Source organism: Rutilus rutilus (assembly GCF_951802725.1).
Source record: "Rutilus rutilus genome assembly, chromosome: 20".
Lineage (NCBI taxonomy): Eukaryota > Metazoa > Chordata > Actinopteri > Cypriniformes > Leuciscidae > Rutilus > Rutilus rutilus.
In genome coordinates, this window is record NC_140225.1 from 35,267,004 (window position 1) to 35,291,717 (window position 24,714).

General features: G+C 43.6%; 1 protein-coding gene across 5 annotated transcripts in view; it reads left to right on the forward strand.

Moving 5' to 3' along the window:
- ccdc88ab (coiled-coil domain containing 88Ab) overlaps positions 1-24,714 on the forward strand; it is a 97,005-nt gene that overhangs the window by 13,746 nt on the left and 58,545 nt on the right. For all 5 annotated transcript variants that reach the window (XR_014625552.1, XM_084390765.1, XM_084390764.1 and 2 more), the window contains exons 4-10: positions 5,118-5,187; positions 7,026-7,084; positions 7,180-7,263; positions 7,340-7,480; positions 10,014-10,171; positions 13,432-13,513; positions 14,362-14,520. Coding sequence is in view for 4 of the 5 variants with exons in the window: in XM_084390765.1 (XP_084246891.1) it covers positions 5,118-5,187; positions 7,026-7,084; positions 7,180-7,263; positions 7,340-7,480; positions 10,014-10,171; positions 13,432-13,513; positions 14,362-14,520 (753 nt within the window). In the remaining variant the exon portion in view is untranslated. The remainder of the gene's footprint in view (positions 1-5,117; positions 5,188-7,025; positions 7,085-7,179; positions 7,264-7,339; positions 7,481-10,013; positions 10,172-13,431; positions 13,514-14,361; positions 14,521-24,714) is intronic.

Consider the following 24,714-nt stretch of genomic DNA (forward strand, 5'->3'; position numbering starts at 1 on the left):
GCAACAGTAGCTAGACTGCATTTACAACAATCACCGATCGTGCTGATTCTGATTCTGAGTTTTAGGGAGAAATGACAGCGTAATGCTGCGAAGGGAAGAAGTTGCGCGTAGATAGTTTTTAATGGTTTTAAGTTACCTCAATATATTATTTTTTATAATCTTTGGAAGCCGAAATTTAAAATAAAATCAGACTAATATAACAGACCTTAAGTGTAACCAGGCTACGTTTGAATGTTTAATTCTGTCCTCCGTCGTCACTCATTAAGCAGGGCTGTCGTGTTGTGCGAGCTGTGGCATCGCGTGAGAGAAGAGTGTGAGTTCCGTCAAAGGAGAACAAACGCCAACAAACGTTCGTGGAGAGGCAGCGGATGCGAGGACGTTAGGTGCACCGGTGCGACCTAGGAAAAATGTTAGTCGCACTTTACACTTTAGATCTGTGATATTAGTCTGATTTTATTTTTAGATTTCGCGATGCATAAAATTATTATTTTTTCCAAAGTGTTAACAATTTAGTGTTAACTAATAATTGTTGCAAACTGGAACTACCAACAAAATATTAGTGCATTCCTGGAACTGGGCGTCGTTACACTACATCCTTATGCATCGCTTTCTGCCAGGACTTTTACAGGCTTTTCCCAAACCACTGAAGCGACGTCGACGTCCGGGTTAGCAGTAGCATTAGCCGTCAGGCAAATGTTATTTAAATAAACTCCTGATGTACTTACAAACTTTCCAATGCCTCGTTTTATGAGTACAGAACCTATTTGTACTACTGTAGAAGTTTGGTCCATTCTGGGCATTATTAGTGGGGTAATTTACCAGATACATCATAGGTTCTCTTTCAAACATCGCTCGGTATCTCACTGTGGGAAACGCCTCTGGGCGTGGCAGATCTGGAAGCACCAATCACACCACGTTTGTCAGTTGATGACCAATCACGACAGTGATGCGGGAGTCCCACCTCCTCATATATACCACTGCCAGTGGTCCCTACTTCATTCTCGATCTCTTCCCCGTGAAGTTCAAAACTGGAAGCTATCCTTCAGCAGGACCTGTCTTCAAAATAGTTGTCTAACTGCTGTGAGACGAGCCGTCAAGGTACGTCACCGAACGCAGCTGTTTTTGTTTGCGGGTCTTTGTTCACTATACTAAGAGAATGAACGTGTTACGGCGGATTCTCTTAGATATCCCTTTTTTCTGAGTTGCACGTTGTGGTGAGCTTGGATACTACTATTTACTATGGCAACTACAAGTTCTGCAAGCGGCGGACCGAAAGCAGAAACTTCACGTCCGTGTGCAGCGGTTCAATGATATCAGGCAAGGATCCTCATCCTTTGTGCATCGCATGTCTGGGGGTGAGACACGCTCGGGCCGCCCTCGCTAACCCCGCGGGCTGTCCTCATGTTCTCTCCTCCCATCAAGGGTGCTAGAGAGAAGAGTGCGGGTCGCAGCCACTAACAAGGGAGATCCCTGCTTTTCTCCGCTGCCCGCGGAGGACACTAAACAGCCTTCTGCGCCATGCAGCTGGGGCGAGTTTATGGAGGAAGTCTCCCCCATCTACCTCCCCTCTTTGGATCATTTACAGATGTAAGAGAGGAGGACGATGATGACGACGAGGCCATCGCTCGTCTGTTGGAGGACGATGGTGAGGAGGATGACAACGGCGCGATCCTCCCGCTGAATCCCTCCCGGCCAGGCAGCGCGTTAAGCGAAGGTTCACCCTCCCCAGCTTGGGCGGAGCTCGACCTGCTGGAAATGTGCCGGAGGGCGGCGGCAAAACTCTGCATAGACTGGCTGTCGCAGCAGACGGGGACGGAGAGAGATCTCTATGACGGCAAGAGACTGCCGTCACGTGCCCCACCAGTTAAACAGCTCATTCCAGCGGTCCCCGCGTGCGTTACAGAGATGAAGCGTTTCTGGGATCAGCCTTTTTCACACAGGGTTCCTGCAAAGGGATTTTCTGGGCTGGATGTCGATAAAATGGAGGAGTTAGGGATGTCAAATTCCCCTCCTGTTGAGCTGTCAGTTGCACATCATCTCCACCCTAACCACAGGACAGCCTTTTCCTCAGCTTCAGCTTCACTGCCAGGACGCACTGAGCGTCTAGCAGCCTCAGTTTTTCAGAAGATTTATCGTTCCTCTGCACTGGCAGTGAGGGCTCTTAATGCCACCTCTCTCCTCACTGCTCATCAAGCAGAGCTTATGGAAGAGATGGGGAGGCAAATGGATGCTGGGACACCAAACCCAGCCCTCTGGGAAGAGATTTGTGTTATTGCAGATCTCAACCTGAGAACTTCCAGAGGTGCGGTCCAGAGCTGTGGCTTGGGCCTGGCAGTGGTCGGCGAGCGAGCTCTCTGGCTGGGACTCTCAGGGCTGTCAGACAGAGAAAAAGCAGACTTCTTGGATGCTCCAGTTGAGCCCAAAGCTCTTTTCGGGGCATCGGTCACTGCTATGCGACAACGGTGTGATCTAAAGAAGCAGGAGGGTGAGGCTTTCCAAACTTGCCTCCCTTGAAGATCCGCCGCTAGGGTTTCTCAACCACCAGGGTCCAGGTTTGAAGCTCCCCAGTGGAGTGGTCGGTCAGACTTCAGAGGCCCTAGACCTTCTCAGCCTCAGCAGACTGAGCCACAGTCTAAGCCAGCTCAGCCGAGGGGAAAAACCTTCCTTCGTAGACACCGATCAACAAATCCTCAGGGAGGGAAGAAACGGCGAGCAACCTAATATTTCATTATGTTCAGGACAAAGGGATGAGCAACAGCACTCACGGAGTATCTGTTGTTATCCTCCCTCAAAGAGAGCGGTCTCCCCCTCCCACCAAGAGAAGGCGTCGGACACAGGAATTGTTCACAGAAAAAAGTTATCCAATGACCAGTTCAGTTGTGAAGTTTGCACCAGTTCCCCCAGTGCCACCCAGAGGGCAGAGGGCTGTTTTTTGAAAGACATGTGTGCTGTGAAAATAATAAACACGTTCCCTGTGGCCTGGGCAGTGGGCCGAGGGCACAGCAATGTTTGAAAATAAAAACGCACACAAAAACAAAATTGTCCAGATCAGAGCTGCCGTCCCCAGCTCCACCGCTAGATGGCGCCGCCACGTCACTGGTGGACGAGAGCTGCTGCGGTCCGCTCATGCAGAGAGCTGCCACGCATGCGCAGTACACCCCTGGGTTTTATCCACAATAAGCCAGGGAGTTTTTAATTTGCTGTAAAACCTCCACTTTTCAACAGTGTGCTAATGTCAGCAGCAGAAGGGGAGTCAGCTCAGATTGTAGAGGAAGAAATAACCTCTTTATTGAGCAAAAGAGCTATTCGAGTTGTGCCGCCGGAGGACAGTCATCAGGGTTTTTACTCCCGGTACTTTGTCATTCCCAATATGGGGGGGGGGGGGGTCTCCGTCCCATTCTGGATTTACGGAACCTCAACAAACACCTCAGAAAATACAAGTTCAAAATGTTGACCTTAAAGACGTTATCTCAAATTGTTCGTCCTAAGGACTGGGTTACGTCAGTCGATCTGAAGGATGCATATTTTCACATCAGCATATACCCGGCACACAGAAACTTCCTCAGGTTTGCCTATCGAGACACAGCCTACGGGTTTTTGACAGTCCCGTTCGGTTTGTCTTTAGCTCCAAGGGTTTTCAGCAAATGTGTGGAAGCAGCGCTCACACCGCTGGGAGGAATGGGTCTAAGAGTGTCAGCATATTTGGACGATCTGCTGCTGTGCGCGGCGTCATGGCAACAGGCAGAGAGAGACAAAAATGCTCGTCTCATTTGGAGAGCTTAGGTTTCAAGATAAGCGAGACAAAAAGCTGCTTGGTGCCCACGCAAGAGATAACTGACCTGGGTCTCAGACTGAACTCAGACCTCTATCAAGCGTTTCGGTCCGAGGAGCGCATCGGGTCAATTCGCGGCTGTCTTACCCTTTTTCAGAAAGGAGTTTCATTCAGACTGTGTTTACGTCTTCTGGGGCTGATGGCCTCAACAGTGTCTGTCATTCCACTGGGACTGTTGCGAATGAGGGAGTTTCAGAACGGCGGCGCAGGCCTTGTGTCCAAAACGCCACCTCAACCGCAAAGTGGTAGTGACGTCCCTCTGCATGCGCTCTCAGTGGAGTGATCGCTGTTTCCCCGAGTCAGGGACTCCGCTGGGAGCAGTCTCTCTGAGAAGGGTGGTTACAACGGATGCGTCCGGCACGGAAACTAATCGTGTGGGGCGTGAAGCATTTTCATTCACTACGGGCAGCCCATGTCCCGGGAATAATGAATGTGGGGGCGGATCTCCGGATCTGGAGAGAATGGACTCTCCAGCCTCAGGTAGTGAGCCAGTTGCGGGAGAGGTTCGGCCGAGCTGCCGTTGATCTCTTCGCCGCGCACGAAAACACTCAGTGTCCTCTATTCTCTCTGGCGAGAGCCTATGGGTGTGGATGCTCTGGCGCACCCGTGGCCAAACGCACTACTGTACGTGTTTCCTCCTCTGAGTCTGATCGTTCCAACTTCAGGAAGGGTAAGAGCGTACGGTCACTCAGTCATGAGGATTGCCCCGAACTGGCCAGGGAAGTTGTGGTTGACGGAGATCATTCAAACTCTGTCAGTCGCTGCTCTACTGTAATATTACAGGTTACAACTAACAGCTGATCTGCTCATTAGGGAGTTTCGATAATAATGCTTTTGGAATAATAACTTTTAATGATATAATTGTTTCATTAGTATATGAAAGTCTTGTTGAGGATAATGTGGCGTTATTGTTCTCCAGCTGTTTTAGTGACGGTTGAAACACTGATCGATTGATTTCATGAGACATGATTGATTTCAGGAAGTTGTTCTGTATCTTCTGATGTTCACTGATGTTTATTTGCTGCTGTAACTAGTAGTGTTGAGGAAGAGATGATCGGTTCTTCTGTCACACACACACACTCACACACACACACACACACACACACTCTTATGGACTGAATTTACTGATGAAACTGACAGGATTTGAGAGCTGAGACTTTGATTTATATATCAACAGTATCAAAGATTTTTGAGATTATGGGATGGCAGGAGATACAGAGAACGTGTAGTGAAGTGTTATTGACGTGTGTGTGTGTGTGTGTGTGTGTGTGTGTGTGTGTTCCAGGAGGCGCTGCAGCAGCTGGTGGTGATGTCACTTCCTGATGTGCTGGTGTTGGGCAGGACTCCTCTCAGTGGTACGCCTCATCTCAGTCTCCAGTCACATCCATGCAAAATGACAATTCTCATTTTTCACATTTGACCCTTGACCCGGGAGTCATTCACCCCCCCAACCCTCATCCATAACCCTCAGCCTTCCCTCGGGTCATTTTGACCCGGATAAATTGTAAATGTTAAAATGATAAAATGTTCATCGGAGGGGTCCAAGAGGCCAGGACTTTTGATCGCACTCGAACCACGAATTCCATTCACTGATTGGATTCGAGGAGATTTGTGGTCGTCATTTTAATTACAAAATGATAAAAAAGATCCAAAGCTGTAATGGTTTTGTATATTGTTATATTTCACAAACGCATGGGCATATCGTTATGAAACTCAGTATGTTTCTCAAGAATACTCAAGAAGTTTCAGGGCAAAATTGTAATGAAATTATATTATAAGCAATATATCTCATTACAACTCAATGTGTTTATGAGTTGTGAAGCTTTTGGCCTAAAACTGTCTCCAAATGTGTTGATCTAGTGAGTTTTGCAGTTGTTCTGCTGCTAGCGTCGGTGTGTGTGCTTCTGTTCTGCTCAGTTATACTATACCTCTAATAACTGCTTCACCAGCTCATATAATCATCAGCCCAGAAACACTCTCTGCAGCTGCGTCTGAAATCACATACTTCCCGCCTGTATAGTGGACGAGGAACAGTGTGTCCACGTTCACAGCGCTGAAGAGAGTAGACACAGCCCCTGGAGGAGTGCATATGACACTATATACAACACACTCTTTTAGCATACTCAAAGTTATTACTCAAGTTCAAAATAAGGACCTACTCAAGAGAGTGTGTGATTTCATACGCAGCCGGTGTCTCAGAACTGCTGAGCCAGTGTGAGAGAGTGATGTCATGATGATGTCACTGCATCACGTGACGTCTGACATCATCACAGCGTTCTTCTTAAAGTCACAACATGACGAGGTTGAACAGAAAGTGCAGGACGAAGACAAATCATGCATTGTTAGCGCAATTCTGACGTTTTTTATTTTCTTCTCTATTACTTCTCTGAGTGAAACGCTTCTGGAACAAGAACAACTGTGGGCGGGGCTTGAGTGTGTCTGGGGGGAATTGATTGGATGGTTAGATGGTTAGAGTTTGCCATTGGTCTTTAAATGTCACATAGCCCATTAAAACGTCATGAATGTGAACATGCCAATTAGCAGATCTCCTGAGAAACGAACCTCTAGCAGTGACTGTTTAATTAAAGCCAGTGAAGGCTGTGGTTCAGTGAGTGATGTCACAGCATGAGTTCAGGGTCACAGGAAGTGTGTGTCTCAGTGTTCAGACCCTCACTGACCATGCCTGAGCTTCCTGTCAGGAACACACACTACACACACACACTGACCATGCTTGAGTTTCCTGTTAGACACACACACACACACACACACACACACACACTATACACACACACACTATACAGGAACAGACACACAGCGAACCTCTGACCTTTCATTTTGATATTGATATGTATTGTGTGCAAGTATCTGTGTACTGTTATAAAGGTCTGCTTGATCTACTCTAGAAGAGGATCTTGTTGTGCATATAAACATCAGCATCTGCTGCAAACGGCATATTTCTGCTGCGCTTATCCTCCATATTCTCACTGTGTCAGACTATATGAGCCACACACACCCGACGCAGCAGATGGGATGCAAAACATAAACACATACACACTTTTTTTCTTAGATTCTTAGATTTTTTTTTTTTTGATATGTCCGTGTTGAAGTCAGAGTTTAGTGTGTGTTTGCTCTGATGATGTGTGTGTTTCCTCTGATGATGTGTGTGTTTCCTCTGATGATGTGTGTGTTTCAGAGCAAGGACTGGAGGAGATGAGGAAACTACTGTTGCTGCTGCTTGGCTGTGCTGTACAGGTGACACACACTCACACACTTTCTCTCACACACACACACTCACACACTTTCTCTCACACACACACTCACACACACACACTCTCTCTGTGTTGCAGTGTAACAGGAAGGAGGAATACATCGACAGGATCCAGACGCTGGACTTCGACACACAGTCCACCATTGCCGCTCACATTCAAGAGGTGTGTGTCACATGACCACATGAGTGAAGCTGACCTCTGACCTCTGACCCTCTGTTATCTGTGTGTGTGTATGAAGGTGACCCATAACCAGGAGAACGTGTTTGACCTTCAGTGTGTGGAGGAGAGCGAGTCTGTCCCGCACGATAAAGACGAGCTCGTCAGACACCTGACCTTTAACCTCAAGCGCCTCGTCGACGAGAGAGACCAGCACGCCGAGGTAACCAATGAGAACACTCGCTGAATGACCATGTGACTCACTCAGGTTTATATTCAGGAAACACTTTCATCGTTTAAATAAATGGCCTTACAATACGATACACTCTCACAAACACAGCTTCCACAGAACCTTCCAGCGATCCGTTCTCAAAACCTTTTTATGTCATAGTGTGAAAAATATTTACATAATCTAAAGATACGTTTCCCGCTATAAAGGTTCGATGGAACCATCAATTTCAATAAATAACATTTATTAAGAGTGTAATGGGTTGACAATTTCAGGTCCTCGTTTTTAATGATCTCGATATGGATTCCTAAATCTCTAGAATCGATATTCAGTCTCTGCTGTTTTCAGCTGAGCAAGCCTTCACTACACATCATCTGTGTCCTCCAGCTGCCTGTAACACAACTTTAATGGTCAATGTTTCATTACATCACTGTTGGAAAACGAATGAAAATATTATTTTTTTACCTTTATAAAGGGCATTTTTCCCTCATTGTATGCTCCTAGGCCTATGCTCCATCTCTCATTTCAGATGTTTGCTTTTGATCAGTCCGTTAGATTAGAAGAATAACACTAGGCACTAGGATAACACTTCAATTTACATTGAAAAATTACAACTGTATTAAATGAGATTATGAGAGTGTTTTAAATACTTTTTGAATATACAAATAAGGAATGTTGAAAAGAATGACACTTTGAAACTAACCCGCCAGTGGGAGGCGGCAGGCGAGCGTCTTAATGAGCGAGTCAGTGAGTCATTCATTCAAACGATTCGTTCAAACGGCTGATTTATTCAGAATGAGGCAGTTTATGAATCTCTGACTCCACCGATTCATTCAGAACGCTGAATCATTCAGTAATGGAGATGCGCTATGGTTCTACAGTGGTCTTTGTTTGGAAATATTTTCACTGCTGAAACAGAACAAAAACAGTCATTGCGTCTAAAATGTAAGTGACTTAATTTTAACTATTTGTTTATTGAACTTATGAAATCAGTGTCTCGGTTTCAATCGTGATGGTAGCCTATACGCTCTATGCACGAACGCTGTTGACGTGTTTCCGGTAGAATCTCAGCCAGCATCTTTACTTCCGCATGGCGCGTTCTCTAGCGAAGTGTGCTAGCGGCGGAACATTCATAACATTCATTTTCTCAGAAACGGAGACAACGATTTTAGCAACCGATTCACTGGTCAGATTTCCCATGATATGAGAGAATGCTCACCCTCAAGTTGTCGATGTAGCTCGAAACATATAATTTAAAGCCCTTCTCTTTCTTACTCTTAGGTGTGACGGCTACCTGCCTCACAATATGGTTAACATCATTCACGTTAGCCGCTGGAAGTTCTTGTAAACAGCGAGTGTAATTTACCATTATCTCCACCGACTGCTAAACGGCTTCCGACGCAGAACCGGATGTAACCGGGCGGGCTGAGACAAAACAGCACTCTGGTCGTATGATGTTCAACAGCACAACTTTGTTACCGTCAGTATATTATTATCAACTATAGGCTATCAATCGCCACTTACATTAAATGAAATAAAATCAGAATCATCCTCGTTTTCGGTAATTCCCTAGTTTTTTTTTATTCTATTTTTTTATATTAAAAAATTGTTTTAATCAGGGCATTTGTCCGGTTGGGCAAGTAGCCTACAATTCTCTTTCACTTGTCCCTTCAAAAAAAAAAGACAAGAAAAACACTGTCCCGGACGAGCGTTAATGTGGAGCCCTGATATTACGTTGTTGAAAACGAAAGTAAAAGAGTGACGTTCGTTCATTGCGTTTTACTGTGATGAGAGTTCTGTGTCTTTATTAAACTCAACACATTATAATGATTCATCTCTCCTCCACTCTTGATTATTTGGAATGTTAGCCTATGTTTTTATTACTTTGGACCCGTGGATTATGATGATCTGCGCAGCACTGTTGGCAAACTATACGGTTTGAGAATGCCGTATTGAACGAATCGTTTGAATGAATGACTCAATGACTCGCTCATTAAGACGGTCAAATTTAGGAATTAAAAATTAAAAATGAAGTATACATTTAATAAGATTGGGGGGGGTTGATTGCCCTTTAAAGGTGCAGATATAACAATATGCAGATGTGAATATATCAAAGCTGATTGAACACTGATGAGAATATTGCTTAACACAAATTCTGGACAAGCAACTTTTTTACTTGGTGAATGACAGATTTACTTGTCCGAAGCACGAACAAGCACATGAAAAGGCTTAATGTTGAATGTAAACACATTAATCGATATTGACTGCTGCATTGATTAGTACCCATGATGCTCAGCGTAATGTATGTGTGTGTTCCTGATATATAAACACATTGATGACAGCGTTAGTACCCATGATGCTCAGCGTAATGTATGTGTGTGTTCCTGATATATAAACACATTGATGACAGCGTTAGTACCCATGATGCTCAGCGTAATGTATGTGTGTGTTCCTGATATATAAACACATTGATGACAGCGTTAGTACCCATGATGCTCAGCGTAATGTGTGTGTGTTCTGCTGTCAGATGATCGTGTCTCTGACTGTGGAGCGGGACTGTGGTCACATGACTCTCGCCCCGTCGCCCAGCGAGTCTCCTAGCATGAGCCGCACAGAGAGCGTTCAGCATCTGTCTGTGGAGCTAGCCGACGCTAAAGCTAAGATCAGACGCCTGCGCCAGGAGCTGTGAGTATCTGGCATCACCTCCACATACATGACTCAGCTTCCCCTACATGAGGGGAAGTCCTTTACAGAAGCTCTGAAAGTCCTTCTCCTTCTGATCCACGTCAGGCTCAGGAACAGGAACAGTAGCACAAACACTGACATGAGTTACCTTTATCTAATCTGCTTCTGTGACATCCTGGCAACTCTTTACCAAAATCCCTGATCATTTACATTAAGTTACTGTACTAATAAAAACTTCCAAGTTCAATCAAGTTAGATTTTAGTTTATATTGCACATTTACAACCGCCACTAGGCTGACCAAAGTGAACAAGATTAAAAGAAGATATAACATGCAAAACAACAAATGAAACCGATAAGAGCTACATAGCTAAGAGTGACCTTACAACAGGAGGAGCGAAATAGAGATCAGAGCTCGGATATAGATTAGTCCATCTAACGCAACATAACTACACAACCGCTGAGAATAACTACAAGCTTTTCTCCAGTGTATTTTATATACACACTGCCGTTCAAACGTTTGATGTCAGTAAGATCATTTAATGTTCTCCAAAGAAGTCTCTCACAAAGGCTGCATTTAGTTGATCAGTAAAAACAGCAGTATTGTGAAATATTATCCTAATTTAACTTTTTTTCAACATAATATATTTAATTGTAATTTTTTTCTGTAAAGCAAAGTTGACTTTTACTCCAGTCTTCACATGATTATCAGGAATCATTCTAATGCTGATTTGGTGCTCAAGAAACATTATTATTACAGGGCTCGTACAAGGTGCTTTAAGTGCTTGAATTTGACGTTTGAAATGTAAGTCCTGGAAAACCCCTAAAAACAGCCATATTTATAAAACAATTACTGGAAAAGTGCTTGAACTATTGAAAGACAATATATGTGAAATTAATGTTCAATTTTATTGATTAAACAATCTTTTCACACAAAATTAAAGCTGCAGTCCGTCTGATGTAGATATAGGGGCATTTTTGTGCTGCACTTCATTTCTACCAATTTGTTTCATTAGTATATTTTTGTTTATCTTTTTACCGTTTTTAGAATGTGAAAGATAATAAAGATATTGTGTGATAATAAGTGAGGTCTCTGATTGTAGTTAGAGCTTGAATCCCAAAAAAGTAGTGCTTGAAAAGTCCTGGAATGTGATTTTACAGTCTCTGCACGAACCCTGTGTGAGACTGCAGATATAAACCCCTGGATGAGCTCAACGACAGCTCTCCTGTTAGAAGTGTTGAGCAAAACGTGTGTGTGAAGCTGATTTTCTGATGTAGTCGTCACTCTAACACAAAATCAATTCTTGTCTGAAACAAGTCAGATGTTCCTACAAGCATTTAAACACATTAATGTACAAATAACAGCAACAATCAGAAGAGCGCTGGCCTTATAGCGTGCACACTGTCCCGCTCACACTGGGAATGAGGACGCGGCTCTGCACTGCAGGGAAAGAGGACACGCTATTTTAATCTGTGCTATAAAACACTCACACAGTTCCTCTTCCCGTTCCCCACAGTCATGATGAGCATTCGTTGGTTGCTGTGTGTTTTATCAAACGCAGTCACGGCTCTCATCGGGGCGTATTCATCAAGCTTCTCAAAGGGCCATTTTAGTCCTCAGTGCTGAGAATCCATGATATTTACTCCTACTTTCAAACTTAAGTAGAAAAACAATTTAGCAAATGTGTTAAAGCTAAGAGTCCCTCTAACTCCCCCAGTTATGTAAGACAGCTCGAGGTCTCTCCAGTGAGAGGAGGTCCAGGAGGAGCGTGTGATGAAATCTTTCAGGAGAGAACGAGTGTTTTTGAAATGTTTGACGACGAGCTGTTAATTAAACCGTGTCGTTTGGACAGAGCATCGTCTTCCTCAGCGCTGGCTAACGTTGGCCTGAACCTTTATAACTAGGGATGCACCGATACCATTTTTTCAGAATCGAACCAAAAATTCTGAGTATCGACCGATACCGATCCGATCCGATCCGATCCCAGCGCAGATTATATATATTTTTTTATCTAGTAGAATTTCTATAACTCTGTGTTGAACTGATAATCACTATTTTGTGTGTTAAACACAATCTACTTAATACAGACAACTTCATTATAAAGAAAAACAACAAAAAATATATGATCATAATCTGACATAAATGCTGTTATAAACTAGATTAGGTCAAATTTAGTCTAGAAAAATCACGACAATAATTGTATAAAATCTGAACATTTTGTGAAAAAAAAACGTTTAGTGGAAAACAAATTAGAGACAATAAGTGTAACACTAAATCTGGTAAAACTTTACACATTGCTCTTTGTATTGTTGTAAAACACATTCATGAAAAACAAGATAACAAAAATCTAAAATATCAATTATTTTACATATAGCCTACTATAAAATGAGACATTTTTTAAATGTATAGCACAGCTGTTTAATGAGGCAACAACATATGATAGATAGGACAGACCAAGAACAGTGCGGCACACAGCTCTTATGTGCATCCCGAGCGCTGAATGATGCGCTTGAAGCAACACGAGTCACAGCCCGTCGAGTTGAAAAGTTTGAAGCACAAAGAAAATACATATTGATGCGTAGTGTATTATACAGTATCTAGATATGTATTAGTCTATTCAGCATTAGCATGAATAGTCTATTCATGCTATTCAGCATACCGATACTGAGTATCGGATCAGTGCATCCCTATTCATAACATGTTTCCTCTGTTCCAGTAGTGCTGCTTCCTCACGCCAGCTCGGGGTTCAGTTCGAGTCCATGAGGGCTGATTATATCGTAATATCTAGGCTATATATGTTTCCTCTGTCAACAGCACACCGGTGTTTATCTTTCATTCCCAATGTGTACGTCATCATGTATTCTCTTGATAATTATTTATTGTCAGATGTGTGTTGAATGTAATGTGAATTCATCTGAGAATGTTCTTAAATAAGGAAACCTATCCAGTGATTGGTCCTTGCCTGTCGTCATCGACAGCACAGTGTCCCGAATCATCTCAAGACTGACATTAGGCCTGAGATGCTGGATAACTCACTGTAGAGCGCAGCTATGAGGCGCATCCTAGCAGGGTTCCTGTGAGTAATTCTCAGAGGCTTGATGAACACGGGCCCTGGTCTCTAGTTAAGGTCATTAGTAGATGTTTCCTCATCTTACAGTGGGATTATCACAGATTCACTGGAGTGACATCAGAGTCATGTGACTGATGCCTGACGAGTTAACCTTTGACCTGTGGCTGACGGTGTGCTGATGTGTGTTTCAGAGAGGAGAAGACTGAACAGCTGCTGGACTGCAGACAGGAAGTGGACCACATGGAGCAGGAAGTGAAGAGACTGCAGCAGGAAGTGAGGCGTCACCACACCTGTCTGTGTTCCTGTGTTGACTCTGAGCTACACTTAATCTCTGTCGTCGTAATAGCCAGTCCTAATGTGTCATGATTACTGTAATTCCTTTAACTACTTACACGCCTCAGCTTTACACATCCAACAACAGCTCAGCCAATCATCACACGTGTATTTATAGATGCTGTGCCACTGTCTGTCTGATCGAGTGATAGATCAACACACACTGGCTCTTAAAGGGACAGTTCACCCAGAAATGAACAGTTTGTCATCATTTCGTTTCCGCATGATTTCCTTGTGTTTGTGGAGTACAGATGGGAAGGTTTGAGGAGATGTTGTACGGCTCGTTAGCATGCAGTGAAAGCTCACAGCAGTGGCTCCCAGACCTGATCCTGGAGCCTGGAGGAATATCCATATCCCTCTATTAACTCTTTCCCACCAGCGCTTTTTAAAAACTTGCAAGCCAGCGACGGCATAAAAAAAAAAAAATCATATTCCCAAAACTTTCATGGCTCCCATTTGTTGTATGAGTATCTAAACCAAAGAATATTGGTTAAAACCACTCTGATAAGTAAGATTGATCATCAGAGACCCCTGCCATATATCTCTTTTAATGAAAATTCATTGGTATAATTACTGTGAGTTTCTGAAATGGTGTCGAGTCTGGGGCAGTCGGATGTGGTAAATATAGATGTCTATGCATGAGACTGTCTGAATAATAGCAGAGTTTTCATTTTTATCTATTCCAAAAATAGCTTTGTGTGTATACAAAGACTGAACTTTGTTGTAAAAAGAGATGCATTTGAAGAAGTACAGAAGTGTAATGGTGTGTGTGTGTTTGTGTGTGTCAGAACGTGCAGCTGGTGTGTGACGCGCGCTCGCTGCGGGCGTATCGGGACGAGCTCGACGCGCTCAGGGAGAAGGCCGTCAGAGTCGACAAGCTGGAGAGTGAAGTGATGCGCTACAAGGAGAAGCTCCACGACATCGAGTTCTACAGGACCAGAGTGGAGGTGCGTTCATATCACTGTGTGTGTTCACCTGGGAATGCTGTGGAAGTTAATGATTGTGTGTGTTCACCAGGGAATGCTGGGAACGCTGTGGAAGTTAATGATTGTGTGTGTTCACCAGGGAATGCTGGGAACGCTGTGGAAGTTAATGATTGTGTGTGTTCACCAGGGAATGTTGGGAATGCTGTGGAAGTTAATGCTTGTGTGTGTTCACCAGGGAATGCTGGGAACGCTGTGGAAGTTAATGATTGTGTGTGTTCACCAGGGAATGCTGGGAATGCTGTGGAAGTTAATGCTTGTGTGTGTTCACCAGGGAATGCTGGGAACGCTGTGGAAGTTAATGATTGTGTGTGTTCACCAGGGAATGTTGGGAATGCTGTGGAAGTTAATGCTTGTGTGTGTTCACCAGGGAATGCTGGGAACGCTGTGGAAGTTAATGATTGTGTGTGTTCACCAGGGAATGCTGTGGAATTTAATGATTGTGTGTGTTCACCAGGGAATGCTGGGAATGCTGTGGAAGTTAATGATTGTGTGTGTTCACCAGGGAATGCTGGGAATGCTGTGGAAGTTAATGATTTTGTGTGTTCACCAGGGAATGCTGGGAATGCTGTGGAAGTTAATGATTGTGTGTGTTCACCAGGGAATGCTGGGAACGCTGTGGAAGTTAATGATTGTGTGTGTTCACCATGGAATGCTGGGAATGCTGTGGAAGTTAATGATTGTGTGTGTTCACCAGGGAATGCTGGGAATGCTGTGGAAGTTAATGATTGTGTGTGTTCACCAGGGAATGCTGGGAATGCTGTGGTAGTTAATGATTGTGTGTGTTCACTAGGGAATGTTGGGAACGCTGTGGTGGTTATTGATTGTGTGTGTTCACCAGGGAATGGTGGGAATGCTGCGGCAGTTAATGATTGTGTGTGTTCACCAGGGAATGCTGGGAATGATGCGGCAGTTAATGATTGTGTGTGTTCACCAGGGAATGTCGGGAACGCTGCGGTGGTTATTGATTGTGTGTGTTCACCAGGGAATGCTGGGAACGCTGCGGCAGTTATTGATTATGTGTTCACCAGGGAATGTCGGGAACGCTGCGGTGGTTATTGATTGTGTGTGTTCACCAGGGAATGCTGGGAACGCTGCGGCAGTTATTGATTGTGTGTGTTCACCAGGGAATGTTGTGAACGCTGTGGCGGTTATTGATTGTGTGTGTTCACCAGGGAATGTCGGGAACGCTCCGGTGGTTATTGATTGTGTGTGTTCACCAGGGAATGCTGGGAACGCTGCGGCAGTTATTGATTGTGTGTGTTCACCAGGGAATGTTGTGAACGCTGTGGCGGTTATTGATTGTGTGTGTTCACAAGGGAATGTTGGGAACGCTGTGGCGGTTATTGATTGTGTGTGTTCACCAGGGAATGCTGTGGTAGTTAATGATTGTGTGTGTTCACAAGGGAATGTTGGGAACGCTGTGGCGGTTATTGATTGTGTGTGTTCACAAGGGAATGTTGGGAACGCTGTGGCGGTTATTGATTGTGTGTGTTCACAAGGGAATGTTGTGAACGCTGTGGCGGTTATTGATTGTGTGTGTTCACAAGGGAATGTTGGGAACGCTGTGGCGGTTATTGATTGTGTGTGTTCACAAGGGAATGTTGGGAACGCTGTGGCGGTTATTGATTGTGTGTGTTCACCAGGGAATGCTGTGGTAGTTAATGATTGTGTGTGTTCACAAGGGAATGTTGGGAACGCTGTGGCGGTTATTGATTGTGTGTGTTCACAAGGGAATGTTGGTAACGCTGTGGCGGTTATTGATTGTGTGTGTTCACAAGGGAATGCTGTGGTAGTTAATGATTGTGTGTGTTCACAAGGGAATGCTGTGGTAGTTAATGATTGTGTGTGTTCACAAGGGAATGTTGGGAACGCTGTGGCGGTTATTGATTGTGTGTGTTCACCAGGGAATGCTGTGGTAGTTAATGATTGTGTGTGTTCACCAGGGAATGCTGTGGTAGTTAATGATTGTGTGTGTTCACAAGGGAATGCTGTGGTAGTTAATGATTGTGTGTGTTCACCAGGGAATGCTGTGGTAGTTAATGATTGTGTGTGTTCACCAGGGAATGCTGTGGTAGTTAATGATTGTGTGTGTTCACAAGGGAATGTTGTGAACGCTGTGGCGGTTATTCAGGGTTCCCGCGGGGTCTTAAAAAGCCTTAAAAGCATTGAATTTATTAATGTGGAAATAATACCTTAAAAAGTCGTTGTAAATTACACGAAATAAAAGTAATGCAGGTATGATTTTCATTCTATTCACCTGAGCAGTTTCCATGTTTCATTAACAGTTATTGTTAATATTGTGTATTCACCATGGTAACTGTCGTTTACTTTATTTTTCTTTGTGTTATTTTTTATATTTTTAAATGACTGTAGTGGCTCATACCACATTGTATAAACAAAAACTAGTTTGGGTCTGCTATTTAATAGCTTTAGCATAGGCCTACTGTTTATTTATTAGTAGCCTACTAGTCTTTACTAGTCATATTTTTACAATTTATGTTAAGTAAAGGGGGACAGTACTTGTGTGTGTGTGTGTGTGTGTGTGTGTGTTAACAAATTTTGTGTAAACGTGTTATAATTTGCCTATATATATGTAGGCTATATATAAGCAAATTATAACATGTTTACACAATTTTTTTTATATATATTCAATGTAAACTTTGATAATCATAATTAATAAATCACAATTACAATTCCAAGGGAATAATTGGCATAATCGGTGCAGCCCTAAGGTAAAGAAACCTGTTTATAATTTATTAATTTGATTTTGCAACTGTTCACTGAAATAGCTGGTTTCAATAAAACTACTTGTGACGTCATGTTTGGCTTTGACTTTGACTGAACATTTGCTCTCACTTTGCAGAAAAAATATCGGGATATATATCGTATATCGATATTCAGCCTAAATATATCGGGATATGACTTTTGGTCCATATCGCCCAGCCCTAGTGTTCACCAGGGAATGCTGTGGTAGTTAATGATTGTGTGTGTTCACAAGCGAATGCTGTGGTAGTTAATGATTGTGTGTGTTCACAAGGGAATGTTGGGAACGCTGTGGCGGTTATTGATTGTGTGTGTTCACAAGGGAATGTTGGGAACGCTGTGGCGGTTATTGATTGTGTGTGTTCACAAGGGAATGTTGGGAACGCTGTGGCGGTTATTGATTGTGTGTGTTCACCAGGGAATGCTGTGGTAGTTAATGATTGTGTGTGTTCACAAGGGAATGCTGTGGTAGTTAATGATTGTGTGTGTTCACAAGGGAATGTTGGGAACGCTGTGGCGGTTATTGATTGTGTGTGTTCACAAGGGAATGCTGTGGTAGTTAATGATTGTGTGTGTTCACAAGGGAATGTTGGGAACGCTGTGGCGGTTATTGATTGTGTGTGTTCACAAGGGAATGCTGTGGTAGTTAATGATTGTGTGTGTTCACAAGGGAATGTTGGGAACGCTGTGGCGGTTATTGATTGTGTGTGTTCACAAGGGAATGTTGGGAACGCTGTGGCGGTTATTGATTGTGTGTGTTCACAAGGGAATGCTGTGGTAGTTAATGATTGTGTGTGTTCACAAGGGAATGTTGGGAACGCTGTGGCGGTTATTGATTGTGTGTGTTCACAAGGGAATGTTGGGAACGCTGTGGCGGTTATTGATTGTGTGTGTTCACAAGGGAATGTTGGGAACGCTGTGGCGGTTATTGATTGTGTGTGTTCACCAGGGAATGCTGTGGTAGTTAATGATTGTGTGTGTTCACCAGGGAATGCTGTGGTAGTTAATGATTGTGTGTGTTCACAAGGGAATGTTGGGAACGCTGTGGCGGTTATTGATTGTGTGTGTTCACAAGGGAATGTTGGGAACGCTGTGGCGGTTATTGATTGTGTGTGTTCACAAGGGAATGTTGGGAACGCTGTGGCGGTTATTGATTGTGTGTGTTCACAAGGGAATGTTGGGAACGCTGTGGCGGTTATTGATTGTGTGTGTTCACAAGGGAATGTTGGGAACGCTGTGGCGGTTATTGATTGTGTGTGTTCACCAGGGAATGCTGTGGTAGTTAATGATTGTGTGTGTTCACAAGGGAATGTTGGGAACGCTGTGGCGGTTATTGATTGTGTGTGTTCACAAGGGAATGTTGGTAACGCTGTGGCGGTTATTGATTGTGTGTGTTCACAAGGGAATGTTGGGAACGCTGTGGCGGTTATTGATTGTGTGTGTTCACCAGGGAATGCTGTGGTAGTTAATGATTGTGTGTGTTCACAAGGGAATGCTGTGGTAGTTAATGATTGTGTGTGTTCACAAGGGAATGTTGGGAACGCTGTGGCGGTTATTGATTGTGTGTGTTCACCAGGGAATGCTGTGGTAGTTAATGATTGTGTGTGTTCACCAGGGAATGCTGTGGTAGTTAATGATTGTGTGTGTTCACAAGGGAATGCTGTGGTAGTTAATGATTGTGTGTGTTCACCAGGGAATGCTGTGGTAGTTAATGATTGTGTGTGTTCACCAGGGAATGCTGTGGTAGTTAATGATTGTGTGTGTTCACAAGGGAATGTTGTGAACGCTGTGGCGGTTATTCAGGGTTCCCGCGGGGTCTTAAAAAGCCTTAAAAGCATTGAATTTATTAATGTGGAAATAATACCTTAAAAAGTCTTTAAAAAGTCTTGAATTTTGATGTCTGGGTCTTAAAAATTGTGCTGTATGTAACTTCTCCGTATTGTATTTTTCCTCAAAAGTTTCATTTGTCAACCACGATTATTTCGATTAAATAACATAGTATATAAAGAGTGGCGGTGGTATAACTTCTCGCCTTATTATTCATTCTCTGACACAAGTTAGCCTACAAAGCGGAGCTCGCTCGCGTGCTACCAGTAGCCCGGGGCTTGATATGAGGTCGCTCGCCAACAGGCAGTTCAAATAGTGCTACCGCGTCTTTTTGCGTGCTCAAGTTTATTAAAATGTGGGCACGCGGCAAGCGCTATTGAAGCAGCGCGCAATTTTTTTCCACCCGCAGCCAGATGGACAACATCTTCCTTGTTGCTGTGGAGAGAGCGTTGTATGGTTGCTTAGCAACGACCAAATGTTATTAATAATATTAGATAAGCGGATGTGCATTGTAAATGTCAGTAATTAATCTTTTTTGACTCATTCTTTTTATAAAAAAATATTTAAAGGCTGAAATATGTGAGGTTTATCTTTTTATAAAACCATTTTTGTAAAAACTTTATTTGAACTTGTACATATTAGTAGATAACATGTTGCAAGACACTCCTTTAAAATCTGGCCATCATTTTTAATAGTATTTTGATGTTTATGTAAACAAAACTATTTGTTATTTGCGGGGTTTCGACAAACTCTGTAAATTGATTTCATAATAATCGTGAAAATAAATGTTCATGCCGTTTCATCTCTAGTTATGATCAACTAAAATCAGCTATAATAATGTGTTTTTAGAGTATATTATGCAAACTACAATTTTCTAAAATAATCTCTGAGCCTGTTCAATCTCTATTAGGCTATTATGCTGCTTCATAATGTAAATAAATATGAGATGAAATACATTCTATTAGAGGGCAAGTTTGTTTTAGCCTATTTTCATTTTAGGCCTAAGGTTTTGGGCATTTGGCATGTTGTTGGGTGTGGAAGGTTACTAATGTGATTGCTTTGTCTGTAAATTAAATTAATGCTTTTTCAATTACTGAATTCATTGAAATAAAAATATTTTTTTCTGAGTTCTTTTAATTAAATTTTTTTGGGTTATGCGCCGTGTGGCCCGTGTAGGTCTTAAATTTCAATCTTTTTGGTCTTAAAATGTCTTAAAAAGGTCTTAAATTTGACTTACTGAAACCTGCAGGAACCCTGTTATTGATTGTGTGTGTTCACCAGGGAATGTTGTGAACGCTGTGGTGGTTATTGATTGTGTGTTCACAAGGGAATGCTGGGAACGCTGCGGCAGTTATTGATTATTTGTTCACCAGGGAATGATGTGAACGCTGTGGCGGTTATTGATTGTGTGTGTTCACCAGGGAATGCTGGGAACGCTGCGGCAGTTATTGATTGTGTGTGTTCACAAGGGAATGTTGGGAACGCTGTGGCGATTATTGATTGTGTGTGTTCACCAGGGAATGCTGGGAACGCTGCGGCAGTTATTGATTATGTGTTCACCAGGGAATGTTGGGAACGCTGTGGCAATTATTGATTGTGTGTGTTCACAAGGGAATGTTGGGAACGCTGTGGCGATTATTGATTGTGTGTGTTCACAAGGGAATGCTGGGAACGCTGCGGCGGTTATTGATTGTGTGTGTTCACCAGGGAATGTTGGGAACGCTGTGGCAATTATTGATTGTGTGTGTTCACCAGGGAATGCTGGGAACGCTGCGGCAGTTATTGATTGTGTGTGTTCACAAGGGAATGTTGGGAACGCTGTGGCGATTATTGATTGTGTGTGTTCACCAGGGAATGCTGGGAACGCTGCGGCAGTTATTGATTATGTGTTCACCAGGGAATGTTGGGAACGCTGTGGCAATTATTGATTGTGTGTGTTCACAAGGGAATGTTGGGAACGCTGTGGCGATTATTGATTGTGTGTGTTCACAAGGGAATGCTGGGAACGCTGCGGCGGTTATTGATTGTGTGTGTTCACCAGGGAATGTTGGGAACGCTGTGGCAATTATTGATTGTGTGTGTTCACAATGGAATGTTGGGAACGCTGTGGCAATTATTGATTGTGTGTGTTCACAAGGGAATGTTGGGAACGCTGTGGCAATTATTGATTGTGTGTGTTCACAAGGGAATGATGTGAACGCTGTGGCGGTTATTGATTGTGTGTGTTCACAAGGGAATGCTGGGAACGCTGCGGCAGTTATTGATTATGTGTTCACCAGGGAATGTTGGGAACGCTGTGGCGATTATTGATTGTGTGTGTTCACAAGGGAATGTTGTGAACGCTGTGGCGGTTATTGATTGTGTGTTCACAAGGGAATGTTGTGAACGCTGTGGCGGTTATTGATTGTGTGTGTTCACCAGGGAATGCTGGGAACGCTGTGGCGGTTATTGATTGTGTGTGTTCACAAGGGAATGCTGGGAACGCTGCGGCAGTTATTGATTATGTGTTCACCAGGGAATGTTGTGAACGCTTTGGCGGTTATTGATTGTGTGTGTTCACCAGGGAATGCTGGGAACGCTGTGGCGGTTATTGATTGTGTGTGTTCACCAGGGAATGCTGGGAATGCTGCGGCAGTTATTGATTATGTGTTCACCAGGGAATGTTGGGAACGCTGTGGCGATTATTGATTGTGTGTGTTCACCAGGGAATGCTGGGAACGCTGTGGCGGTTATTGATTGTGTGTGTTCACAAGGGAATGTTGTGAACGCTGTGGCGGTTATTGATTGTGTGTTCACAAGGGAATGTTGTGAACGCTGTGGCGGTTATTGATTGTGTGTGTTCACCAGGGAATGCTGGGAACGCTGCGGCAGTTATTGATTATGTGTTCACCAGGGAATGTTGTGAACGCTGTGGCGGTTATTGATTGTGTGTGTTCACCAGGGAATGCTGTGGTAGTTAATGATTGTGTGTGTTCACAAGGGAATGTTGGGAACGCTGTGGCGATTATTGATTGTGTGTGTTCACAAGGGAATGTTGGGAACGCTGTGGCGGTTATTGATTGTGTGTGTTCACAAGGGAATGTTGGGAACGCTGTGGCAGTTATTGATTGTGTGTGTGTTCACAAGGGAATGTTGGGAACGCTGTGGCAGTTATTGATTGTGTGTGTGTTCACAAGGGAATGTTGGGAACGCTGCGGCAGTTATTGATTGTGTGTGTGTGTTCACAAGGGAATGTTGGGAACACTGTGGTGGTTATTGATTGTGTGTGTTCACCATGGAATGCTGGGAATGCTGTGGCGGTTATTGATTGTGTTTCCCGAGGGAATGCTGTGGCAGTTATTGTGTTTCACGAGGGAATGCTGGGAATGCTGTGGCAGTTATCGATTGTGTTTCCCGAGGGAATGCTGTGGCAGTTATTGTGTTTCACGAGGGAATGTTGGGAATGCTGTGGCAGTTATTGATTGTGTGTGTTTCACGAGGGAATGCTGTGGCAGTTATTGTTTCACGAGGGAATGTTGGGAATGCTGTGGCAGTTATTGATTGTGTGTGTTTCACGAGGGAATGTTGGGAATGCTGTGGCTGTTATTGATTGTGTGTGTTTCACGAGGGAATGCTGGGGCAGTTATTGTGTTTCACGAGGGAATGTTGGGAATGCTGTGGCAGTTATTGATTGTGTGTGTTCCCGAGGGAATGCTGGGGCAGTTATTGTGTGTCACGAGGGAATGTTGGGAATGCTGTGGCAGTTATTGATTGTGTGTGTTCCCGAGGGAATTCTGGGGCACTTATTGTGTTTCACGAGGGAATGTTGGGAATGCTGTGGCAGTTATTGATTGTGTGTGTTCCTGAGGGAATGTTGGGAATGCTGTGGCAGTTATTGATTGTGTGTGTTTCCGAGGGAATGCTGGGGCAGTTATTGTTTCACGAGGGAATGTTGGGAATGCTGTGGTTGTTATTGATTGTGTGTGTTCCCGAGGGAATTCTGGGGCAGTTATTGTGTTTCACGAGGGAATGTTGGGAATGCTGTGGCAGTTATTGATTGTGTTTCACGAGGGAATGCTGGGGCAGTTATTGTGTTTCACGAGGGAATGTTGGGAATGCTGTGGCAGTTATTGTGTTTCACGAGGGAATGTTGGGAATGCTGGGGCAGTTATTGTGTTTCACGAGGGAATGTTGGGAATGCTGTGGCTGTTATTGATTGTGTGTGTTTCACGAGGGAATGCTGGGGCAGTTATTGTGTTTCACGAGGGAATGTTGGGAATGCTGTGGCTGTTATTGATTGTGTGTGTTCCCGAGGGAATGCTGGGGCAGTTATTGTGTTTCACGAGGGAATGTTGGGAATGCTGTGGCAGTTATTGATTGTGTGTGTTCCCGAGGGAATGCTGGGGCAGTTATTGTTTCACGAGGGAATGTTGGGAATGCTGTGGCTGTTATTGATTGTGTGTGTTTCCGAGGGAATGCTGGGGCAGTTATTGTTTCACGAGGGAATGTTGGGAATGCTGTGGCTGTTATTGATTGTGTGTGTTTAACCCTCTGGGGTCTGAGCTGTTTTCTGGGCCCTGGAGGTGTTCTGACATGCTCTGACATTTGTGCTTATTTCTGTTACTTGTGACATTTTCATGGCTAAAGTCTAATTACACTGTATTCAGCACAAACTCTGCTACAATAATATATCAGCAGCATGTGTGTAAAAGTTTGTTGTTTTGAGATAATGACATTTATGCGTGGTTTGTGAAAATACAAAAAAAATTGTCACTTAAATAAGGTCATGAAACCCATACTGATTATTTCTTCACAAGACTTTTGAAAATTGTATCACGTAGCCTAGAATATTTGCTCCAAAACTATGTGAAAATCACCCTGACTGCTCATTCAGATAAGACAATATATTGATTTAAAATTTTTACGACGTGTTTTGTGTGAAAAAGCTTTATGCGGGAGCTCATTAATATGTAAGCTTTTCACACCTGAGAAAGACAAAGACCCTCCCCTAACGGCCCTATTAGGAGCTATCAGGCCCTGTCATTCTGAGCAACCTTGCACAAAGAATGAGGAGATTTAAAAAAGAATGGTGTAGCGAAGGCTACTCTTATAGATGATAAGGGCTGGTTTCAGGTGTGTTTAGCAGTGAACTAGGTGTGTCGATCAGAACACCTCAGAGAGAAGCATCACTTTGAACTGATTTTATTTTCACTGGTATGAAATATTAACAGGAGAGGGAGTCAGCCTTTACATGAGCATTAACAAGAAGGAGTTTGAGCTAAACAGTGCAGTGGACTATGGAGGGCTTCCTTGACGGCCTGCAGAGAGAATGGATCCTAGCTTTGCTTGACCCTGAAGATGATGGCCGATAACATGTAAGGATTGAAAGGGACAATGACCCAATGCGTGAGCAGGTTGAGCACATTTAGTGGAGACTTAGATTTAGTAGGTGCACAGTCAGTGAGTCCTGCTTTAATTGACGTAGAACTGGCTCATAAGCGGGCTGAATACTCATTAACAGACGTAGACGTGTTTGGCATGCTCGTAGTTGAGATGTAGATGTACAGTATTATGAGTGTGTGGTTT